We start from the raw sequence: 24,866 nt of genomic DNA, 5'->3' as shown, positions 1-24,866 counted from the left end.
AAAAATCAGATGTGCTTCTCCTCCTTGTTTCTTCAATAGAAGAAGCTAGTCTTGTGTTGCTTGAGTTCCAGGGAAGGGCGGACCTAACATTCAGTTTTGGCCTTATGTCTATCTCCTGCATCCCAAATGCTCACAGTGCCTAGGTGACTGGTCACAGGGGAGCCATCACACATAGCAACTGTGTGCCCCCCACACTGTGTGAAGACTTCTTAAACAATCACATGAGGTTCAGAGCTCCAGAGACCCCATCGTGATGACAACAATATGCAATGTTACCCTTAATCTTCCAATGAGGGGCATTTTGAATTGCTTTATATTGACTACAGCAAAGCCTCTTTCATTCAGGCTCTATTAACCTGACATTAGTGATCGTTTGGAGAGTCAATCTTTACTTCTCATATCATTTCTTACCAAGTTTGGTAATGCAGTTGTGATTATAAAGATGACTGAAACATTTAAAAAGATTTCAAATCAACTCACATGGCTTTTAAAAACACCCATTTATATGTAAATAATTATCCACTCTTTACAAATACTTTTGTAATTTCCTAAAACACTCGAAGAGTCAACGCTGCTGATCTACTTCCAGGCTGAAAGGAAACAACAATAAGAGTGAGAGCAAACATTTATTGAGAGCTGTCAAATGTGTTTTACCCAATTGTAATGTGAAGAATCAACAATTTTTTAAATTTCAAAAAAAAGGTTACGTGATTGTAGTTGGAAAAAATGCATCCATTTCAGGAAGGTCCCTATGCCTGTGTATTAAATGATGTGTCTTGAACGCTGCCGGGAAGCTCTGTTGCTGAGATTGAGAAGACCTTAGAAATGGAAGGACCCTCTTCATCAGACGACATTAATTCATTTGAAAAGCATCTAGAAAATAAACTACTTGGGGAAAGGAAATACTATTTGCTTAACAGAAGGCTATATTTTAGCTTCATTGGGGTGTATCACTTAGATTTCTTTCCATTCCCCAATGTTCACTAAATATAGTTTAAAAACTGAAACGTGAAATACAGACACAAAATGGAAATTTTAAGTCAAGCCTACTTTTCCCCACAAAGGCATTTTTGTGATACCTCATCATATTAATCTACGGAATATTTGTAACTAATATTTGTGAAATAATTGGATGTTTTGTGATTTTAATCACAATAGGTTTACCTGTTTATATGTCAAATGCATGTGTTAAATGAAAATAAATCTATCCCTGGGGTTTTTTGAGTGACTTAAAAAGACATCGAAGTACATTTAGGTTTAAGTGATATAATTCTGGTAAATTTAAGGTGTTTTAACTTTTAATATAACTATATTGACTTATTTCATATAGTCAAAAAGTCTTCTCTTTTCAAATCTATCATGTTTTATAGATGACTTTTCCTTTAGCTATAACATATTCAATTAATTCATGATGGCCTCCGAACTGGTAAATCAAATGCTCCCATCTAGAAAAAAAAAAAAATTACTTCAGTGTGTGCAAGTAAAAATTATTACTTTATCAATAAATGCTAATTTTAAAATGCATTCCCTACACATTTATTTACACCCAGCCAATGGTATTTGGGCTTTCTAAAAAACAGTACATAACTAACTGGTCTATGGTAAATCAAACATTATTTAATAATATCATTTAAGTACTTGATCTTAAAATATTTGCTTCATTAAGTGATACATAAATGTCACCATCAGCATTATATTCAATACAGGGAATGGTTTCTGATCATGGAGAGAATTTTAAAGCAGGTGTCTCTGGAGGACATGAGGTTCAAGGGCTGCAATGGGCTTGTAAGAGTCAAGTAGCCATAGGATTTATGACTTGTAGATCTGGAACAGTAAGACCCTGATATGGTTTGGCTGCTATGCCCCCACCCAAATCTCATTTTGAATTGTAGCTTCCATCATTCCTACATTGTGGGAGGGACCCAGTGGGAGGTAATTGAATCATGGGGGTAGGTCTTTCCTATGCTGATAGTGAATAAATCTCACAAGATTTGATGTTTTTATAAATGGGAGTTCCCCTGTACACGCTCTCTTGCCTGCTGCCATTTAAGACATGACATTGCTCCTCCTTTGCTTTCCGCCATGATTGGGAGGCCTCCCCAGTCATGTAGAACTGTGAGTCAATTAAACCTCTTTCCTTTATAAATTACCCAGTCTGGGGTATGTCTTTATTAGTAGTGTGACAACAGACTAATATCGCCCTGGAGGCCCAGGTGGCAACAGACTGTGGGTGGGTGAGTGATAAGCCACCAGGAACAGGAAAACTAAGTTTAAGCTTTTGGGATCCAGTCGGCATGAGAAATCAGAGAGGGAATGAATCAGAACCAGGGTGACAAGCCAGAGTTGGGAGCTAGTTGAAAATCAGAAGCCGAGCAGAAAAACACAAACACATGCCAGAGGGCACAACCCGGCCAAAGTCCAAGTAAACAGAGCAGAAACCTGGAAATCTACAAAAGATACCAGACAGATGAAGAGATCTTGAAAACTTGATCTGCCCTGTCGTTTAGGGCCTGTCAGTAGATTTGCTCATTGGAAAGGGATCAAGATAGAGGGGACTGGCTAGTGTCTGAGTCCACACAGAGTCTGACACTAATAATTAGTGGAAAAGGGATTTAGGCCTCATCTCTATACTTCAGTGGGCACAGTGTAAGATATTTCTCTGGCGAAATACTCTTTATTCTTTAGGACATATGGTAAAAATGTTACATCAAAAATAAACAAAGCCAGAAAGCTCGTTAAAGCAATGAGGACAGATTTAATTTGGGAATAGCTGCTGTAATAGAGAAAGAGTCCAGCAGAGATGATTCTTGCCCTAGACTCCCCCCAAGTCTATGATCGATCATTCGGGAGCACACTAAGTTGGGAGCACACTCACCGGGATGAATTGATGATAATGAGATCTCCCTGTTTGCCAACTTCCAACGATCCGTGTGTGTGAGACTTTCCCAGTGCATAAGCTGCATTGATGGTGGCAGCAGCCAAGGCCTCAGGCATGGACATTCTCATGTTTACACAGGCCAGATGCATGACCATTGGCTAAGGCAGGAAGAGAAAAGTGTTGGAGGAAAGTGACATATGGCACTGCAATTTAAAACATTTCTCAACACAGCACAACAAACAGAGGCAGTTAAAGGTATAGGAGGAATTGACTCAGTTGCAATGGGAAAAATCTAAGTTTATACATAAAGGTTCTTATACTTTGGAAAAGATTACTTTATTAAAGGGATTGTGTATTTAATATTTATTGACAACTTTTCAAGACCACTTACTGCACACAATGAAGTTCACTTCCACCCTTACTAACTAAGACCTCTTGGAGTTTATGCTATTCTCTGGAGAAAGGAAATGGGTTATTGTAAAACCATAATGCTCAAGGCTGAATCAGAAAATAACGCACATAGAAGCTTCTCTCCTCTCTCTTTGCCTACAGGCATTTATCTGGGACAGAAAAATCCAATTACACTGCTGCCTACCCCTTTTTTTCTTGTTTCACAGAAAGTATTTTTAGATTTTTAACACTGTTTTAACAGTTAGTGAAATATTTTTAAATTGTTTTTATGCTTGGTAGATAGTCTGCTCAGAAAGGCACATGAAAAAAATAATTACCATTGAAAAGCAATATGCATTGGGATTGAAATCACTTCCCAGGGCAACTATTACTCCTTCATCTAACATCTTCCTGGCTCGAGGTTGTTTCAGTCTAAGGCGAGGAAAAAAATATGTCAGTCTCTAGAATGGGAACTTTTGTAGAATAGCTGTTCAGAACAGAAGAGAACTTGAGACAGTCAACGCCTTCATATTCTGGAAGAAGAAGCAGAAACTCGAGATTAAATACTAGTGGCAGAATTACATATATAATCCCAGGACTCCTGATTTTTATCATTCTGCTTTTGAAATTACTTAGATATGCCTAACTTTTAATTAATGATTGTTTATCTCATCCATCTTTTTACATATTAAGGCATTCTTGCAAAAGGAGGAAAATATAACTTACAAATGGTTTTGAAATTTAATAAGCTTTTTTGGTGACTCCCAAATTAAATAATAAATGAGGTTACACTGTTTTTTTTTTGTTTTTTGTTTTTTTTTTTTGAGATGGAATCTCGGTCTCTTGCCCAGGCTGGAGTGCAGTGGCATGATCTTGGCTCACTCCAACTTCCACCTCCTGAGTTCAAGCGATTCTCCTGCCTCAGCCTCCCAAGTAGTTGGGACTACAGGCACTCGCCACCATGACTGGCTAATTTTTGTATTTTTAATAGAAATGGGGTTTCACCATGGTGGCTAGGCTGGTCTCGAACTCCTGACTTCAGGTGATCCACCCACCTTGGCCTCCCAAAATGCTGAGATTACAGGCATGAGCCACTGTGCCAGGCCACAATATGCTATTTTTATTAGCTCAATTTTGTAATTTCCTATTCATTTCTCTCCCTTACCCCTCTTTTCTGTGTTTTTTGTGTTTGTTTTTGTTTTTTTTTTTTACCTCAAACATCTTTGTAGGTCCTTTAAAATCTTGAAGGCCCAAGAATTTAGTGTGTAAAATGTTTATACTTCTTCCTGAATTAGGCATCTCCTTGACCTCCCTGGTAAAATATTCTTTGTTCTTTAGGACATATCTCAAAAGTGTTACACAAAAAATGAGCAAAGCCTGAAAGCTCGTTAAAGCAATGAGGACAGACTTAATTTGGGAATAACTGCTGCAATAGACAAAAAGTCCAGCAGAGATTATTTTTGCCCTAGAATCACTCCCAGTCTATGATCGATCATTTGTAGGACCACTTAAAATGTTTTTCAACAATGTATGAGAGGAGGTGAGTGAAGCAGAGACAGAGTGAGGAAAGGGTACAGCTTCAAATGTCCCTGCAGGTCATTTGAATGTCCCTCCTCCCCTTCCATAAATACTTAGGGGTAAAAGAGAATAAAGTGAGGCTGTAAAAGTATTAAGGGCGCTCCATAAAAACTAAGGTGAATATTTCCTGAATACATTTAAATATTACATGCAAACATACATAAAATACATGATTAAAGCAAGCCCTTAAGTAGCATAAGGCAATGGTTATTCTGGAAATGAGGGTCAAGAGAGGGTTCAGGGGAGAGCAGGGGGCCCTGCTGGTCTCTCCTGATGCAGAGATCAGAAAAATACAGAAACGAGAAGCCAGAAAGCAGAGTGTGGCCTTCACTTCGACTGCCCTTGTGGTCCTAACAGGAGGCTAAACCTGTCTGTGGCAATGGCAGATGACAGCCTCTGCTGGCATAGGAACAAGGTGCAGCCTTTTAATGCTGAATTGCCCTCCAGTACCACAAAGTCTTACGCTTTTGCTCCATGTCAAGAGATTCAAGACCAGTTAAAGAAAGCCTTTTTTTTGAGATGAAGTCTCACTCACTCTGTTGCCCAGGCTGGAGTGCAGTGGTATGATCTTGGCTCCCTGCAACCTCTCCCTCCTGGGTTCAAGCGATTCTCCTGCCTCAGCCTGCCTAGTAGTTGGGACTACAGGCACGTGCCACCATGCCTGGCTAATTTTTGTATTTTTAGTAGAGATGGAGTTTCACCATGTTGGCCAGTCTGGTCTTGAACTCCTGGCCTCAAGTGATCTGTCCACCCTGGCTTCCCAAAAGTATTGGGATTACAGGAGTGAGCCACTGTGCCCAGCCGAAGAAAGCCTTTTTTTCCCAAAAAAAAAATAAAAAACAAAAAACTTATTTCTTGGATGGTGGAGATAAATATTGATTGATGACTTAAACTGATGACACTTGAAATGTATAAGACATTGGTCATACCAAGAACAGTTATTGATATTTCCTGATTGTAGTCTACATTGTGTTTACTCTTTAAATTAAGAGAATAGTAATAATAATAAAAATGTATAATATCATATATGTGCATATAAAATCATAGTAGATTTGAGAAAAGAACTGAAGTATTCCTTTCTTCACCCTTCTAAAAGTTACTCGGAGCCTGGTCTTACCTAACCTCAGCACAATTTGTGTCTTGGGCTGGATAATTCTTTGTTTTGGGTAGCTGTTCTGTGCAATGAGGAATGTTTAGCAGCAACCTTGGCCTCTACCCACTAGATGCCAGTAGCATCCCTTAGAGATGTCTCCAGACATTGCCAAGTGTCCCCTGAGGGACAAAATTACCCTGGGATTGAGAACCACTGTCTTAACTGCAAAATCACTCCCCATGCAAAAGACCACATATCCTAGCTATATAGAAAGCACCTAGTCCCAAGAGAAGATAAACTTCCTCTTGACTGCTGGCCTCCCAAACCACAAACTTGGATATCATATAAGCAAGTGGTACAATGGGAAGGGTCAGAAGACATCGGTCTCATATTAGTTAGAATCAGAGCAACAGTAATAACAGATGAACTAAGTATATTCAATTCATAGGCAGCATACAGCAAAATATCTGGGGAGATTTTACAAATATATGTCTTCTCTTTCCTCCCACCCCCAGGATTTATGAAGATTTATGACAATTATGGCACCCACTAACATCCCTTTAGAAAACAGCTCATGCAGATTCTGAATACTGCTAAATATCTTTAACAGCTTATGCATATATTTAAAAGTATTGCACCTATTTCATTATTTACTAATTATAAAAATAATGCATAGTAATTATTTTTAATTGGAAAATTCCAAAATCCATGAAAAAAAAAAAGAAAAAAAAAAAGCTCCATCTTCCTCAATAATCCTACCACACAAAGGCAATCTGGGTCTAAGTTCCTTCCTCAGGGAAATTCATTTACGAACATCAGTCCAGGGTTGGCATCTTCATTAACTGAGTTTTCTTCATCTGCAATTTTAAGGGATTTGTAACGGCAATGAAATAATGTCTGGGCACTTTGGACGTCTGTGTCTTCACAGCTTGTACTTGCAGCTCTTGGGTCTGGGGTGAGAAACGACCTTACCTCAGCATGTAGGCTGTGGTGGGCAGAAGAACGGCAGAGCACCTGGCCGTTGCCATGGCAACGATGCCTTCATCACTCACTTCTTCCAGGTGGCTGATTGCCTGCGCTCCCAGTTCAGCCCCAAGCTAAGGAGAATGGGCAGAGAGGGACAGATTTAACAAACAGCAACAATGAATCGATGAAGTTTCATTAAATTATTTTTTGTTTGTTTGTTTGTTTGTTTTCTGAGACGGAGTCTTGTTCTGTAGCCAGGCTGGGTGCAGGGGCGCGATCTCGGTTCACTGCAACTTCCACCTCCTGGATTCAAGCGATTCTCCCCGCTAGCCTCCCAAGAAGCTAGGACCACAGGCGCGTGCCACCATGCCCAGCTAATTTTTGTATTTTTAGTAGAGATGGGGTTTCACCATGTTGGCCAGGATGGTCTCGATCTCTTGACCTCGTGATCCACCTGTCAGGGCCTCTCAAAGTGCTAAGATTACAGGCATGAGCCACCAAGCCCGGTGTAAATTGTTTTTCACATAAAGAGAAACAGCGTTTTATTACTAAGATTTCTTGCCAACCAACTGTTGTAAACCCAATCCCCCAAATGGGTGAAGGGTTTGTAATGGGTATTCATTTGAAAATTAGCTAGTGGTCTACTTCAAAAACTATTCTTAAACACAAATCCTTCAGACATTTTCTGAAACAGAAAATTTTATGGATCAGAGGTGAGAGAAGGGGATCTAGAGCTATTTGGGAGAATTGGGAGGAATTGGTGGTTGGATGAAATGTGGTAGGTGAGAGAGAGGCAGCAGTCAAAATGATATCCAAGATTTTGAGTTAAGCAACAGACAGGTGATGGTGTCATTCACTGAAGCAGAAAATGGGACAAGACTTGGAAACAATGCTAAGAGATCAAGCTGGATATAATGCAGTTGAGAGGCGTGCAGGTGGAGTATCTATATCTATATGCTCCAAGGGCAGTTGTTTATTTAGGTCTAAGGCTTTAGAGGAGAGAAGCCTAGACTCAGGACTGCAGGGACTTTGTCTTACTGCTGAATTCTCAATGCCTAGAACAGTGCCTGGCACCCAGTATTCATTCAAATATTTGTTGAAAGGATGAATAAGTGAATTAATTTGAGCAAAGATATATGAATTTGAAAATCATCCTGTGGCTATTTTTGGTGTGCTCCACTAAAATGATTTGGATGCTGCCACAGAAAGATCTGAAAAGGTCCAAGTGAAATTAATATACTGTGCCAGTGTGGCTTTGTGTGCTAAGAAAAATACATTAGAAATTTAGTAAAAGAGATCACTGAGGTAATTCTTTTTCTTTTCTTTTCTTTTTTTTTTTTTTTTTTTTTGAGATGGAGTCTCGCTCTGTCCCCCAGGCTGGAGTGCAGTCGTGCGACCTCGGCTCATTGCAACCTCTGCCTCTGGGTTCAGGCGATTCTCCTGCCTCAGCCTCCCTGAGTAGCTGGGATTACTGGCGCATGCCATCATGCCTGGTTAATTTTTTGTATTTTTAGTAGATACGGGGTTTCACCGTGTTAGCCAGGCTGGTCTCAATCTCCTGACCTCGTGATCAGCCCACCTCGGCCACCCAAAGTGCTGGGATTACAGGCGTGAGCCACTGTGCCCGGCCAATTCTTTTTCTATTAATACACCAGTGGATGATAATGAAAGTAAATGATCAGCAAAAAAGTAAGTTTTTAATAGAGGTCAGCGTTTTCAAGTCTCAACCAGACCAATCTGTACACTGTTCAAACAAATTTCCCCATTCAGTATCATTTCAGAGGGCTTTGAGGAAACTAATTAAGTTTTCCATAGCATGAATGTGCAAGAATGAATGTTGATGAGGGGAAAACTAAAAGTCAGCCACACCTCAGCAGCCTTCATTGGGTGGAGTTCATCCCCATGGAAGTTAATCTGTAACCCTATGTCTTTTCCATGTTGAAGAATCCTTCTGGTGGAATCGAGATCAAAGACACCTTTCTCACAAAATACGTCAATATTGTCCACGTGTATTTCCCCATTTCTGCCAAGTTCCTTCAGCTTTGGGAGGTGGTTATTGATGATATCATCAGCAGCTTCAGTAGCAGTTTTTCCTCTGGGGGAGGAAAATGAGATTGACATGGGCAAATATTAAAAACAAAAAACAAAAGGATAGGGTTATCTGGCATTTGAAGAACCTGAGGAGCAGTAGAGGTAAATGACTTCAAGCCTCAGAATGGTAGAGAAAGACTCAAAGCTATAACTCTGGGCTCTTAACTATTGGGCCATGCTTACATAGTTCATCCATTCTGGCAGACCTGTGTTACCTTTGGGGATGCCAGCAAGGCTACCTGGTTGAAAAGCTTAATTTGGTTGGGTGCGGTGACTCATGCCTGTAATACCAGCACTTTGGGAGGCCGAGACGGGCAGATAACTTGAAGTCAGGAGTTCGAGACCAGCCTGGCCAAAATGGCAAAACCCCTCTACTAAAAATAGAACAATTATCCGGGCGTGGTGGCATGTGCCTGTAATCCCAGTTACTCAGGAGGCTGAGGCAAGAGTATTGCTTGAACCAGGGAGGTGGAGGTTGCAGTGAGCTGAGATCAATTACACCACTGCACTCCAGCCTGGGCGACAGAGCAAGACTCTGTCTCAAAAAGAAAAAAAAAAAAAAAAAAAGGCATAATTTTCCTGTAAAGGACACTCAGAGGGCATCCTGGATACTCCCCTTACCTAAGCCCAGTTGTCACCCTGCCTTTTTCTTCCTCCACAATGTTTCCTGAAGCACTTGCCTTAGACTTTCTGTCTCACCGTCTGGGGATATGGGGAAGGAGGATAGTACGAGGCTCTGAAATTCTCTCTAAAATTCTGATGGAGTTGGGCATGGTACCTCATGCCTATAATCCCAGCAACTGGGGAGGCTGAGGCAAGAAGATTGCTTGAGCCCAGGAGTTTGAGGCTGCAGTGAGCTATGACTGCACCACTGCACTCCAGCATGGGCAACAGAACAAGACTCTATCTCTAAAAAAAAATTAATAATAAGAAGAGTAGATAAAATAAAGTTCTGCAGTAGTTATATGTTAGAAAGGCTGGGCTTTTAGAGTCAGGTAGACACAGAGTTCTACCACATGGTGGTCACATAACTTAGGAGATGCTCTTTAGCTGTTATTTGAGCGCAGGTTTTACCAATGGGAATCAAGATGCAGACCTCAGAGGGTCACTGACAGATGAAGAAAATTTTTGTGAAACTTTAGCCCTGTATTTGGCACACAGAAGGCTCTCACTCAGCAAAACCATTTGAGTAGGTGGATAGAGGTGGACTATGAGAGACAGACACTTACAGAAGTTATTTCTTTCTTTCTTTTTTTTTTTTTTTTGAGACGGAGTTTCGCTCCTGTTGCGCAGGCTGGAGTGCAATGGCATGATCTCGGCTCACTGCAACTTCCACCTCCCGGGTTCAAGAGATTCTCTTGCCTCAGCCTCCAGAGTAGCTGGGATTACAGGAACGCGCCACCATGCCCGGCCAATTTTGTATTTTTAGTAGAGATGGGGTTTCTCCGTGTTGGTCAAGTTGGTCTCGAATTTCTGACCTCAGGTGATCCACCCACCTCGGCCTCAAAATGCTGAGATTACAGGCATGAGCCACCATGCCTAGCCTACCAAGTTATTTTTAATTCTCAAGACAACCATATAGAATAGGGTGGCATTTAGCTCTGTTTCACAGATGGGTAATTCACGTTCAGAAAAGTTAAGTCATGACCTCAAAATCACCCAGCTGGAAGTAGCCAAGCTGGATTCAAACCCAGGTCTGGCATCACTTCAAACTGAGACTTTTCCACCATGCCACACTATTTTCTACTGAAAAAGAAAGCAGACTGTTATGCACTTTATATTGTTTGAAAAAAAATATACTGTTTTCTATAGAGAATGTCTCAAGAGTCTCAGTGAAATTTTAAGCTTTAATAATTTCAGAAATATAAATGCTAAAAACTTACAATAAAGATCACTGGAAATATTAAATACTTATGTTTCTTTTCCACATAACTAGTTTTGTGAATTTTGAATAATAAATTTTAATGTTACTTTTTTAGTTCCTCTGATCGAAGATGATAATTAACATGAAGGGTTAATTTTTATTAATATTAAATATTTATATTTTTCCATTACACAGTGACTATAGCTAATAGTAATGTATTGTTTTCTTAAAAATTGTTAAAAAATAGATTTTAAGTGTTCTCACCACAAAAAGTGGTAAATATGAGGTAATGCATATATTAATTAGCTTGATTTAGCCATTTCACAATGTATACATATTTTAAAACAACATACTCTACACAATAATATATTATTTGTCAATTAAAAAAGACATTTTTTTTTTGAGATAGAGTCTTACTCTGTCGCCCAGGCAGAGTGTATAGTGGCACAATCTCCACTCACTGCAACCTCCGCCTCCCCGGCTCAAGCGATTCTTGTGCCTCAGCCTCCTGAGTAGCTGGGATTACAGGCATGGGCCACCACGCCTGGCTAATTTTTGTATTTTTAGTAGAGATGGGGTTTCAACGTGTTGGCCAGGCTGGTCTCAAACTCCTGAGCTCAAGTGATCCACCTGCCCTGGCCTCCCATAGTGCTGGGATTATAGGTGTGAGCCACCACACCTGGCCTAAAATATAAATTTATTTTCCAAAGTTTCCAAAATCAGATAAATGTAAAAGAAATTTAAACAATTAGATTTTTAAACAATGATTGTAAGTCTGTAGTATTATATTTATATATCTAAGTTATCAGTGCTTAAGACCTCACTAAGACTTTGGAGGCACCTTATGCATGTTCAAGTCCTGGGTTTCTTTTAGATAGTTCAATTGGCTGTTGGAACCATGAGCCTTCCTATTTAGAAATTCCAGGACCCAAAGGAACTCTGGAAAAGTAAAATGCAAGTGCAGAAAGGAACAGAGTTCTCTACAGTAAGGCCATGTAGGAGGAACTTTTAGATAAAGGGGAAGGCTAAAAATCATTTACAACAACAAAACAAAAATGTTTGCTGTTAAGAAAGCAAACAGATGAACAAAAACGAACCCCTTTGAGTCACCTAGACCACGAGGTTTGAACTACCTCCTAAAGAGTGTTACTATTAATTTCTAAAGTGCTTTTAGAAATGCTAATTATCATGGGAAATTATTCAAATTAATATGTGTAATTTTAAACGACCTACAAGGGGCCATTTCTTTTTCTTAACCCAAAGAGCTTGAAACAGCTCTTCTATCATAATTAAAGGACTAGCAGACTGATGAGGCCAAGGGATCGACTTCCTAAAACCAAGTCTGCGGGATGAGTGGCCATTAGAATCAGGTCTTTCCAAAGACTTCTACCCATCTCCCTGCAAGAGCTAAAGTGCTAATGCACCTCCACCCCCGGGGCTCATTTTCAATGCTCTGAGTTAAACCTCGGTCCCCACTGGCTAAGATTACTTAGGCACTGAATGAGCTCCGCAGTAGGTAGCCGAGATGCCGATGTCCAGCTCCCGCCGGGCGCGCTCAATCACGCGCAGCATCTTGAGCTCGGTCTCCAGGTCGAGGCCGTATCCGCTCTTGCACTCCACCAGCGTGGTGCCAGCCTTCATCATGCACTGGAGACGCTGCTGAAAGGAGCGGAACAGCTCCTCCTCTGAGGCTTGGCGCGTGCGCTCCACGGTGAAGTGGATCCCTCCTCCGGCCTGGTGAATTTCCATGTAGGTGGCCCCTGCCAACTGAACACACGCCTCACCCTTAGGCCGGCAAATGCGAGGAAGTTGCAGGGAGGTCTGAAGAATCTACCTCCAGGGGCAATATTATGTAATGATTAAGAAGCCATATGGCACGGGCACCAATCCATCGGATTAGAAAAGTGCTGGGATACACAGTCCTGGAAGCCCCTAGTCTGCCAGACACTGGATTGTGGGGAGTTCCAAAGGGGTCCCGGGAAGACACTGGAGTGGTAGAGATGGGAGATGTGGTGGGTGTCCTGTTGGGATCTCAGGGCAGTGGCAATTACAAACTGGCACAGGCCGGGCACGGTGGCTCACACTTGTAATCCCAGCACTTTGGGAGGCCGAGGTGGGCAGATCACAGGTCAGGAGTTCAAGACCAGCCTGACCAACATGGTGAAACCCCGTCTCTACTAAAAATATAAAAATTAGCTGAGTGTGGTGGTGCGCACCTGTAGCCCCAACTACTCGGGAGGCTGAGACAGGAGAATCGCTTGAACCCGGAAGGCGGAGGTTGCAGGGAGCGGAGTTTGGGTCACTGCATTCCAGCCTGGGTGACAGAACGAGACTCTGTCTCAAACAAAACAAAACAAAACAAAAACAAAACAAAACAAACAACAACAACAAAAAAAACCTGGCACAGGAGTATTGCAATATTTTAACAAGTCAATCAGCCCACAATGTGTACTTGCCAAGTATCAGCCCTCCCTCCATCCCTCAGCTTGTTTGAGAAAACAAAGCTTAAGCAAATCAGGAGTTGCAGGGAACCCCGTTGCAATTATTCAGATCTCCACTAAAGCGGCCCCGGGAAGTCTCCTTGTCTCAATATTTGGCCATCAGAGTTTGGAGCTTGACCTTTGTCACTCAAAGAGGCTCTTTCTGGGGTCCCACTGGGCTCCAGTTGCTCTGGGCAGCAAGGAGTATGGTGCAGAGAAAGGATGCAGGCCTGGGGTCTCCTGGCCAGAGTTTTCATCTGGGTTCTGCCATCCTCCAGCTGGTGGCCCTAGTCAACACTCTTCCCTTCTCTAGACCCGGCTGTCTCCATCTGCACAATGAGAGGACTGGACTGTAAATCTCTTTCTCCATCTATACAATGAGAGGATTGGACTGCTTTTGGCTCTGAAATTCTGTGATTTAATAAAACAGTCTTAAAAACAGCTCTAGTTTGTTGAAGAAGGTACATGATATCTGAAGAAAAGAATTTTTTTTTTTCTTTTCCTGAAATAAGCCAGTTTAGCTGCCAGGAGGCACATTTTTTTTTTCTTTTTTTAAAACACATGTGAAAATTGCTCCAACCAGGGATTTAGAAGTTGGCTACAGCTAATATATGACTAACGCAGATTACATTTTGTGATTCTTAATAAGTCTCAGTTTTCTGAAAAAGAGAAAAATATAAGACATTTTATTTTTGTGATTAGTAACATATTTTTCCAAGCTTTACTCCAATGAATGGCGATTTTCAAACTATTCCTTGGAGCCCTTTCAAAAGCTACTAGAGATAGTGATTTGGAATGGGAATGTGTGGAAGGAAAGAGAGGGAGACATTAGTGGGCAGGAATAGCCCTGTGTATAATACAATGATTTGGGGCAGATATAAATAAGTTTTGTTGTCATTTGTTTCCCATGCCCAAGCAAGTAAAAATATCCATTAAAAAATATGTTGACATAGGTTGCAAAGCTTGATAGCCTGCTAACTCTTCAGCAAAAGACTTCATATTTGTGCTTTATTTTGATTTGCCATGATTGGTTGCAGTTACCTTCATTGCAAATTCATGAACTCTTTCACCAGCCCATACTGGATGTGTGTGTGCATCCACCAAACCTGTAATCAATAAATCAAGTTATCTTACAATTAAGAAATAGAGAACACTTAGACAGCAGGCAAACAGCAGCACTACACCCTGCTGCTCTGGGGAAAGCATGATGGTAGCCACCCATTTTGAAGGAACATGAAAGGAAGAATTTGTCTGTCTGGTTCCCTTGACAGAGAGAAAAGAAGACTGCCCTGTTGTATGGCTAGTCTAGAAAGCTTTAACGAAGGAGGGGATGCAACATGATGAAAATATCCCTTACAGAAATACAGCTCCTTTTGCTCAGTAAGTCCATGCTCACCAAATAAGCTTTCGTTTTATTTTATTTTATTTTATTATTTGTTTATTTTTGAGAAAGGTTCTCACTCTCACCCAGGCTGGAGTGCAGTGGCACACTCATGGCTCCCTACAGCCTTGACCTCCCAGGCTCAAGCAGTCCTCCCACCTCAGCCTCCCTAGTAGCTGGGACTATAGATGTGCACCACCACACAGGCTAATATTTGCCACGTTGCCTACGCTGGTCTTGAACTCCTGGGCTCAAACGATCTGCCCACCTCAGCCTCCAATGATCGACCTGACTTGGCCTCCCAAAGTGCTGGGATTACAAGCATCAGCCACTACATCTGGCCCAAATAAACTTTGAAATCAAGTTATCAAGCCCCCTAGTTGAGCAAAACCATGAACCTTATCACAAGGAATAATCTAGATATGAAAACATAATACTACAATCCCCGCCCCCTGCAACTCTGAGAAGGGAAAATATGAAATCAGAAAGATGAATCTATCTTCAAGAAAGAAATGTGTTTTAATTAAGGAGAAACTGTAAAGCAATCACTTGAAACTGTTGTTTATCCAGATACAGTTCAGCAAAGTGTTTCTTTCCAAAATATTTTAGATATCTTATGGATTAAATGACTCATTATTGGCTCTGATTGGACTAAAATCAAAAGCCCCTACTCAGATTGCTTTCTGCTATATTCCTCCTTTTCGTAACATTTCACCCTGATTTTGTCTCCTGACCCTCAAGAATCATAAGGAAGGCCAGGCATGGTGGCTCATGCCTATAATACCAGCACTTTGGGACACTGAGATCAGCAGATCACTTGAGGGTAGGAGTTCGAGACCAGCCTGACCAACATGGTGAAACCTTGTTGCTACTAAAAATACAAAAATTAGCCAGGCATGGTGGTGCATGCCTGTAATCCAGCTACTTAGGAGACTGAAACACAAGAATTGCTTGAATCTGGGAGGTGGAGGTTGCAGTTAGCCAAGATCACACCACTGCACTCCGGACTTGGTGACACAATGAGACTCTGTCTCAAAATAAACAAACAAATGAAAACCCATCAGACAGAAGCTCTGTCAGATGTGTACAATAAACATCTAAAGTATAAAAATTTTATATAAAAATAAAATATAAATATAAAGCCCTTTTGTTTGTGTAGAACTCAAAGTTTATGAAACTTGTTTTGGATGATTACATGAAGTCATACAACATAGTTAATGTAGGAGATGATGATTAATAAACTGATTCTGTTGTCAATCATTAAAGATATAAGTGAACTGCAGTGAAAGCTCTAGGATTTTTTTTTTTTTTTCTTTTTCTGCCCAGAGCTGGATCCTTTGTTTCACACCCTATACAAATTTAGAGTATTTCTGGTAGTAGAGATAGCAGTTGCCTTGTTAGCCTCTCCTATGCCATTGGAACTACTCCTATGAAACTATGAAACTGCTCCTACGGATTAATAAAGTTCTTTTGACTTTTTTTGAACCTAAACACAACACAGTTGGTTTCTATTCAGCATGTGAGTGGGAAGAAGTGGAGTCTAATGAATGGGCTTGATTCCTAGGTTGCCTTTTTCCTGTTTAGGAACCTTGGGTAACATATTTTACCCTTAGCCTTCAATTTTCTAAACTGTAAAGTATAGATAATGATACCTCCCACACAGGGATGTTATAAGGATTCAAGGTGAAACCATGTTTGAAAGCAGTTAGACAATCAATAATAGAAATTCAATACATGGAACTATGATTTTTTAAATATTATTTTGAGACTTTAAAATAAGCTGTTACTCTTCCTCTTTACATTTCAGGAGCTACTGTTAAAGCTACTTGTAGACCTTTACTGAAAAAGAGGTAAATACCTGGTAGAATACATTTCCCAGAGCAGTCAATTATTTCTTCAAAAGTTTCTCCAGAAAACTGTCTTCGAATAACATCAGCAGGACCAATAGCTTTTATAAACCCATCTCTGAAGAAAAATCAAGAAATAGTTACTAAATTTGGAGAAATCTTGTTAGAAATCTGATGAGTGACTTAAAATATGTTTTCAGATGCTTTGGTGTTAATTAGTCAACATTTACTGTGTTTCTGTCTTGAACCTGAGTCTTTGGAAAAGCATCTCTAGCCACGTTCAAGACAACCATAAAAGACCCAGATTGGCCAACGCCATCTTCAGCAAAATAAACAAAACTGGAGGAATCACATTACCTGACTTCAAATTATACTACAGAGCTATAGTAACCAAAACAGCATGGTACTGGCATAAAAACAGACACATAGACCAATGGAACAGAATAGAGAACCCACAAATAAGTTCATACATCTACAGTGAACTCATTTTCAGCAAAAATGCCAAGAATATACATCAGAGGAAAGACAGTCTCTTCAATGAATGGTGCTAGGGAAACTGGCTATCCATATGCAAAAGAATGAAATAAAATCTAAATGGGTTAAATCTAAGACTTTAAACTATGAAACTACTCAAAGAAGACATTGGGAAAACTCTCCAGGACATTGGTTCAGGCAACAATTTCTTGAGGGATACCCCACAAGAACAGGCAACCAAGCCAACAATGGACAAATGGGATCACATCAAGTTAAAAGGCTTCTTTCTGTACAGCAAAGAAAATAATCAACAATGTGAAGAGACAACCCACAGAATGGGAGAAAATAATTTGCAAACTATCCAATTGACAATTTTAATAACCAGAATATATAAGGAGCTCAAACAGCTCAATAGGAAAAAACCTAATAATCTGATTAAGAAACTGACAAAAGATCTGAATAGACATTTTTCAAAAGAAGAGATACAAATGGCAAACAGGTATAAGAAAAGGTGCTCAATATCAATGATCATCAGAGAAATGCAAACAAAACCACAGTGAGAGATCATCTTACCCCAGTTAAAATGGCTTTTATCCAAAAGACAGGCAGTAACAAATGCTGGTGAGCATGTGGAGAAAGAGGAACCTTCGCACACTGTTGGAAATGTAAATTAGTACAGCCACTATGGAGAACAGTATGAAAGCTCCTCAAAAACTAAAAATAGAGCTACCATATGATCCAGCAATCCCACTGGTAGGTCTATATGCAAAAGAAAGGAAGTCAGTATATTAAAGAGATATCTGCATCCCATGTTAATTGCAGCACTATTCACAATGGCCAAGATTTGGAAGTACACTAAGTGCCCACCCACAGATGAATGGATAAAGAAAATGTAGTACATATGCACAATGGAGTACTATTCAGCCATAAAAAAGAGTGAGATTCTGTCATTTGCAACAACATGGATAGAACTGGAGGATATTATATTAAGTGAAATAAGCCAGGCACAGAAAGACAAACTTGGCATATTCTCATTCATTTATGGGAGCTAAAAATGAAAACAATTGAGCTCATGGAGACAGAGAGTAAAATGGTGGTTACCAGAGGCTGGGAAGAATATAAGGGGAGAGGAGAAAAATGAGGATTGTTAGTTGCTAGAAAAATATGGTTAGATACAGTGAATAAGACCTAGTATTTGACATCACAACAGGGTGGCTACAATCAGCAATAATATGTTGCACATGTTAGAAAAACTGAGGGAGTACGATTGGAATGTTTGTGAAACTAAGAAATGATGAATGCTTGAGATGATGGAAACCCCATTTGCCCTGATATAATTATTACACATTGTATGGCTGTTTTAAAATAACTCATGTACCCCATATATATATACCTACTATGTACCATGAAAATTTACAATTAAAAAAACTTTAAACATCAAACATATGTAGCAGACAATTGCCGTTTGTTCCCCAAGATCAGTATTCCCTTTTTTTTTTACACTAGTAAAGCCCTAAATTTTAGCTAGACACATGATGACCCAAAATACAGACTACATTTCTCCGTCTCCCACTAGCCAGGTGTAGCTGTGAGACTAAGGTCTAGCCAGTAGGATTGTCTTCTCTTCCTATTCTTACTGGCTGGAATGCAGACACCATAACTAGAGATGGGGTGGCCATCTTGGGTCATGGAGTGAGTGTAAGAAAGTGGGCCATGGATGGGAGAGCAAGGTAGCAGGGCCCTGGCTCCTGGGGACCCCATGGAATACTGCAATCAACTAGCCCTGCATTTCCTATGTCTGGATTTTCACATAGGAGAGAAATATATTTCCATCTTGTTTCAGCCACTGTTAATTTAGGTCTTGGTCACTTACAGCAAATTCGTGTTTCCAACATGGAGAATCAGGGCTATTAACCTGAGAGCTGGAATGTGTTGCGAAAAGCAGTTAGGATAAGGGATTCAGAACGGGGGCAGAAGTGGTTGGGGTAACCTAACAAAATGTAAGAGTGACGGAGCAGAAGAAACTGGATGGAAAGAGAAGATGTTATGATAGGAAAAGAAATAACGATTATGGGGTCATGGGGAGGATAAACTTAGGGTGGAATAAGAAATTAAGTCTTTTTTTTTTTTTTTTGGAGACGGAGTCTCGCTCTGTCGCCCGGGCTGGAGTGCAGTGGCCGGATCTCAGCTCATCGCAAGCTCCGCCTCCCGGGTTTATATGCCATTCTCCTGCCTCAGCCTCCCGAGTAGCTGGGACTACAGGCACCCGCCACCTCGCCCAGCTAGTTTTTTGTATTTTTTAGTAGAGACGGGGTTTCCCCATGTTAGCCAGGATGGTCTCGATCTCCTGACCTCGTGATCCGCCCGTCTCGGCCTCCCAAAGTGCTGGGATTACAGGCTTGAGCCACCGCGCCCGGCCTAGAAATTAAGTCTTGAAATAGAATTTAGTATCCTGATTAATACAATTCTTCATCACTAACAGCTTTTATCTGGCCCAGTTACATAATCTACCCAGTGTGCAGTGAATCTGGTGGTGGAAAGGACCAGCAGGACTAGAAATTGACCCTTAAATGGGAAAGAACAAAAGATAATGCTCTTATGCAAAGAGTTGATGACTGACACTGCTTTAAGAGAGGTTGTTTTAACAAAGTCAGACCTAAGAAATAAATCTCTAACATTCTCTGTCTGTGCGGGAGGGGAATTTCAAGGGCACTGGATCCTTTTCCTGACCCCACTAATCCCATGCTTATCTACCTTTCGACAGTGTGGTTCTCTCATTCATTGATGGAGTCCTACCTATGTTTGAATAAAGGTGTACGTCCTTTGTTGAAGACATAATGAGGACAGTTATTGAAGGAAACTAACAAAAAGCATTCTCCCAAAAGTGTTTTTTTTTTAGGTAGCCATTAAAATTATAAAGATACATATTACTGACAGTTTGTGCTTCTTTTCCACACCTGGGAGCTTCTTCAAGATTAACTACAGTATACACACACACACACACACACACACACACACACACAGAATGAGAGAGAGAGAGAGAGAGAGAGAGAGAGAGAGAGAACTTAAGTATGAGATACCTTTAGAGACCTAAATGAATGAATACAATGGTGGTATTTACACCCTGTGGCAGACAATCACTGAGATATTTATTTTTAGGAAGCGGGAGTTTTCGGTGTCCCTCAAACCATATTCTTTTCCAGGACTCACTTTATATATCTATAGCTTATAGGGGATTGACTATTAGTTGATCTCACTGAGATTCGTTCTAATCAGGACACACCATGGTATGTATATACTTGTTGAAAAAAAAAACACACACACACAGTTAAAATCCATCCATTTCTGGGCTTTGAAATGGAACTTTCTTTCACTTCTCTGTGCTTTTAATCAGTACTCCTCTCCCTACACACACTCACACTCACAGCCTGTGTTCTTCTTGTCTACCAAAAGAAAAGCTGGATCAAGTTGTCTTTGAACACACAGGTTCTGCATAAGGGAAGTGATGTGAAAATTTAAGACAATCACCTAAATAATTCACCCTGAAAACACTTTTACCTTAAAATATTCAGATAATGAAAGTGGGAGATATACGTCAAAGCACCACGAATCACCAGATAAGTATTCCAATTCTATACTTGATTTTTGCATCAACCTGATATATAAGACAGTGATGATAGTAAGTGAAAATAAAAACAACACCATCCTGTACTGAGATCATATTTGAATGACAAAGTTCTCGATATTCTTATAAATTTATTTCAATGTAATAAATCCAACAAACTCTAAGAACAATGTAGCAGACTGGAATGAAAAAGCCCCACCTGCCAGACCACACATCAATTCCTTTCTTTTCCTTTCCCTACATTTTGTGGTTTTGATGTGAACATAGAACATGTCTTGGAACCCGAGACTTCATGTTGGTGCATTAGTATAATTTTATTTATTTATTTATTTTTGAGACAGAGTCTCACTCTGTCCCCCAGGCTGGAGTGCAGTGGTGAGATCTTGGCTTACTGCAACCTCCTGCCTCCTGGTTCAAATGGTTCTCCTGCCTCAGCCTCCGGAGTGGCTGGGACTACAGACGTGCGCCGCCACGCCCAGCTACTGTTTGTATTTTTAGTAGAGACGAGCTTTCACCTGGCTGGTCTCAGGCTCCCGACCTCAGGTGATCCGCTTGCCTCGGCCTCCCAAAGTGCTGGGGTTACAGGCATGAGTCACCGCACTCAGCTGCATTGATGTAATTTTTATAAGATACTCCAGTTGCAACCCAGGTAGATATTTTTCAACTTTCTAAGCAAAATTTTAAATAATATTTTTATAGTAAATTGGGAATGTTTTCATCCCTTTATTAATTAAAAATAAACCAATTAGGCTGGGCGTGGTGGCTCATGCCTGTAATCCCAGCACGGGGAGGCCAAACCAGGTGGATGGCTTGAACCCAGGAGTTCCAGACCAGCCTGGGCAACACGGCGAGACACTGTCTCTACAACGAATACAAAAATTAGCCTTGCGTGGTGGCCAGCGCCTGTAGTCCCAGCTACTCGGGAAGCTGAGCTGGGAGGATGGCTTGAGCCTGGGAGGTGGAGGTTGCAGTTGAGCCTTGGAGGTGGAGCAGAGATCATGCCACTGCACTTCAACCTGGGCGACAGAGCTAAAACCCTCTCTCTCTCTCTCTCTCTCTCTCTCTCTCTCTCTCTCTCTCTCTATATATATATATATGTATGTATATATAGGTTGGGCGCAGTGGCTCATGCCTGTAATCCCAGCGCTTTGGGAGGTTGAGGCGGGTAAATCATTTGAGGTCAGGAGTTAGAGACCAGTTTGGCAACATCGTGAGACCCCCTCCCTACTAAAAGTACAAAAATTAGCCGGTCATGGTGGCGCGGCTGCTGTAATCCCAGCTACTCAGGAGGCTGAGCCAGGAGAATCGCTTGAACCCAGGAGACGGAGGTTGCAGTGAGCTGAGATTGCGCCGCTGCACTCCAGTTTGGGCGACAGAGTGAGATTCCATCTCGAAAATAAATAAATAAATAAATAAAATTAAACCAACCCACAGTACCTCAAAAGCTGGACTCTGGCACAATCCTAAACTGACTCAGATAAGCCGTGGTCAGTTTGTGAGACTCATTCATCATGTGCAATTGCGGCCCTGTTAGGCCCTTTGAATTCAAATTCTCATCCAACTTCCCTTGCTACCCCAGGTCGCCCTCAAACTTTGTTCTTTTATTCACATCTGGCAGGAAGTTCAGAAAAGTAAGAGAAATATCTTGTTTTCTGATAGCCAAATCTTGATTTATTATCACTCAGGGCCATTATCGTCTACATGTTCTCCATGGTTCTAAAGCTTTAGTGTACGAGACCAGGGGGATGTGAAAGGTACTTTTGAAAAATTCAGGTCTCAGAACTCCAGCCCCAGTGATGCTGATTCTAAAATTCTAGGGATAGGGAGTTGGGGACGCAAATGGAATCAGAAATCTGGCGTAAGAATAAAATAACCACAGGCCACCCTGACAAAGATGGTCTCCTGCCCTCGCTTTAAGAAGCACTGGGGAAGATCTCAACCCCTTCTGATGGTTGGACAGTGATATTTTACCAGCAGAGGCAGGACCCCAATGCGTTCCAATGGGATGTTCCTCTCTGAGCTCTTTAAACCGAATGACAACCCCAAGCAGCAGAGCGTGTTAGCAACAGGTGCCCCAAAGGCTGGCTTGCCCATGTGTCTCTGTGCAGGGACGCTTTCACGGCGTTGTTTCCCTTCAGAGTGCACAGTGAGAGGAAGAGAGGCCAGCTCCGCCCGTGGCGGCCCCCACCCTACGCGCCCGGCCACTTACTTGCCCACCACCAGGCTGGCGCCCTCCAGCACCGCCAGGCTGCGCAGCGCATCCCGCGCCAGGAAGCGCTCACCACGGGAGCACACCAGCACCACTTGCTGCGCGTTCTCCAGCAGGAGGCTGTGGCCTCCTGCCATATCACCGTGCGCCGAGGGTCTCCGGGAGGCCACCGGGCTCCGGCCACTGGCAGGACTCAGTGGAGGACGAAAAACCGCAGCCTGCGCCGCCCGGGGCCGGGAGGGTGGGGCGGGGGCGGGCGTTCGCAGCCGCTGCCCTTTGCTCGCCTCTCTCAACCCCAGCAACCGGGGCGGTAATCATTGCAAGAATGGCAATGAGTAGTAAAACTGATGAGGAATCCTCTCTTTTTTGGTCGTCTTGTCCTGTCCTGAGTAAACGAGATGGAGACTAGTGTCCCTACTTTTCAGATAAGAAAACTGAAGTTTGGTCACCCCCAGAGATCAAAGTGAGCTGTGTCGATCACGTGGTTATGTGGAAGCGGGTCAAGGGGTGGTGGGGTGAGGGCGCCCGGAGTGTTCGGGAGCGAGGGACGGGAACCTGGGGTACAGCCCCGGAAGGGGGACAATAGGGGAAACCTCTGCCCAGGGGGTTGGGGTGGGAGCCTGGAGATAGCGCTCAGGGAGAGGGCAGACTAGGGGAAAGCTGTGCCAGGGGCAGGGACCTGAGCTTGGAGGTAGAATCCCGGGAGAGGACAGAGTGGGGGAAACCTCTGCCTAGGGTACTGGGACGCGAGCCTGGAGGCAGAGTCCCGGGAGGGTACTGCGTGGAGGAAACATCTGCCCACAGGTTCTGAGGCGGGAGCCCGGGACTCAGAGGGCCGCGAGCCAAGGGAACCTGGGGGTGGGGAGGAGGAAGATGCGGTAGGGGAGGTGCTCCTGGGTCCGCGCGAGTGGCGGGTGCCGCGCACTTATCCGTTGGCCAGCTCCGTTCCGGGATCCGCTACCAGACGGTCCCTGAGATAACGCGGAACCGGACTGGGGGAGGATAGAGCCGAGACCGGAAGATCGATTGGCACCTCCGCCCACTTTCCCACAACGCCTTTCCGAAGGCTAGGTTGGAAAGGCTCCTGGATCCAAACGCAAACTCGTTGAGGTAAAACAGGTTTCAGCTCAGCGTCCGCCCCTCCGCATGCCCCCTCCCACCCCTCAGCAATGTCTGGTGTGGTCTACAAGCAACTTGCGACCAAAATTGGAGACAGAATCAAGTTTATGGAAGATGGTCTGTGATTCTCAGCCTCGTCGCTTCCTACTACCAATTGCTATGGAAACACTGCCAGGCACAGGCTTTTGTTTTGAGTCCTTAATTACTTAATTTCGTTTATACACGTTTATTACAAGCTCTGTGTTAAGTCCTGTGGAACATACAAAGACAGGAAAGGCGCTTTTCCTGCCCAACAAAGACTTTACCATAAAAATGATAGATGTGGGCACAAATAATATACTATAAAAGCAGACTAAGCCTGTAAAACCACAAAATATAAAAATTAATTTCATGTCATTAAAAACACCTAGAACAGAAAGCAAAAACTCCTTTAGATGACCACAATAAATAAGAATATAATTTAGCTTCATATTATGGCCTATAAAAGAGAGATCAGTTAGGAAATAGAGAGGAAAGATAAAAATTGGAAAATATACAGACAATGTGAGTGAAAGAGACCCTAACGGTGGGTAGGGGAGGAGGCATCAGAAGATTATTCACAGCTCATAAATACAACCACAAACAGGTTGTGTGTGTGTGTGTGTGTGTGTGTGTGCATAGCTTTTAAAAAGTTTATACATATGTATTTCTATGTCTTTCAAAAGAGAAGTAGAAATAGTGGGGAATAGAAAAACATAAAGTCACTAATTCACGGAGAAATATTAAAATTTTATGTTATAAAATTTCTGCTGAAGACTTTAATCAGTTACATTTTGCAATTTTAGGCATATTTGCAGAACTATGCAATTATAGGTATAAAGGATGGGTTACA

General features: G+C 41.9%; 1 protein-coding gene across 1 annotated transcript; it reads right to left on the bottom strand.

The window, feature by feature from the left end:
- Nucleotides 1-607: 607 nt before the first annotated feature.
- On the bottom strand, nt 608-23,183 carry AMDHD1 (amidohydrolase domain containing 1). Its single transcript, XM_010383895.1, has 9 exons — nt 22,877-23,183; nt 16,580-16,686; nt 14,382-14,446; nt 12,350-12,627; nt 8,775-9,000; nt 6,912-7,036; nt 3,607-3,700; nt 2,876-3,036; nt 608-1,445 (listed from the first exon to the last, which is right to left on the bottom strand). The coding sequence occupies exons 1-9, from the start codon at nt 23,011-23,013 to the stop codon at nt 1,358-1,360; spliced, it is 1,281 nt and encodes a 426-aa protein (XP_010382197.1). The 5' UTR covers nt 23,014-23,183; the 3' UTR covers nt 608-1,357.
- Nucleotides 23,184-24,866: the final 1,683 nt, after the last annotated feature.

This window comes from Rhinopithecus roxellana, chromosome 10 (assembly GCF_007565055.1).
Source record: "Rhinopithecus roxellana isolate Shanxi Qingling chromosome 10, ASM756505v1, whole genome shotgun sequence".
Lineage (NCBI taxonomy): Eukaryota > Metazoa > Chordata > Mammalia > Primates > Cercopithecidae > Rhinopithecus > Rhinopithecus roxellana.
This window is presented reverse-complemented; position numbering and strand designations above follow the sequence as displayed.

Coding starts and splice junctions, on each gene's coding strand:
- AMDHD1 (XM_010383895.1), bottom strand. CDS start 23,013: ATGGCAGGAGGCCACAGCCTCCTGCTGGAGAACGCGCAGCAAGTGGTG. Junction 12,628..14,381: donor TTCATGAATTTGCAATGAAG/GTAACTGCAACC, acceptor GCGTGTGTTCAG/TTGGCAGGGGCCACCTACAT. Junction 3,037..3,606: donor ATGCATATTGCTTTTCAATG/GTAATTATTTTT, acceptor TTCCTGCCTTAG/CCAATGGTCATGCATCTGGC.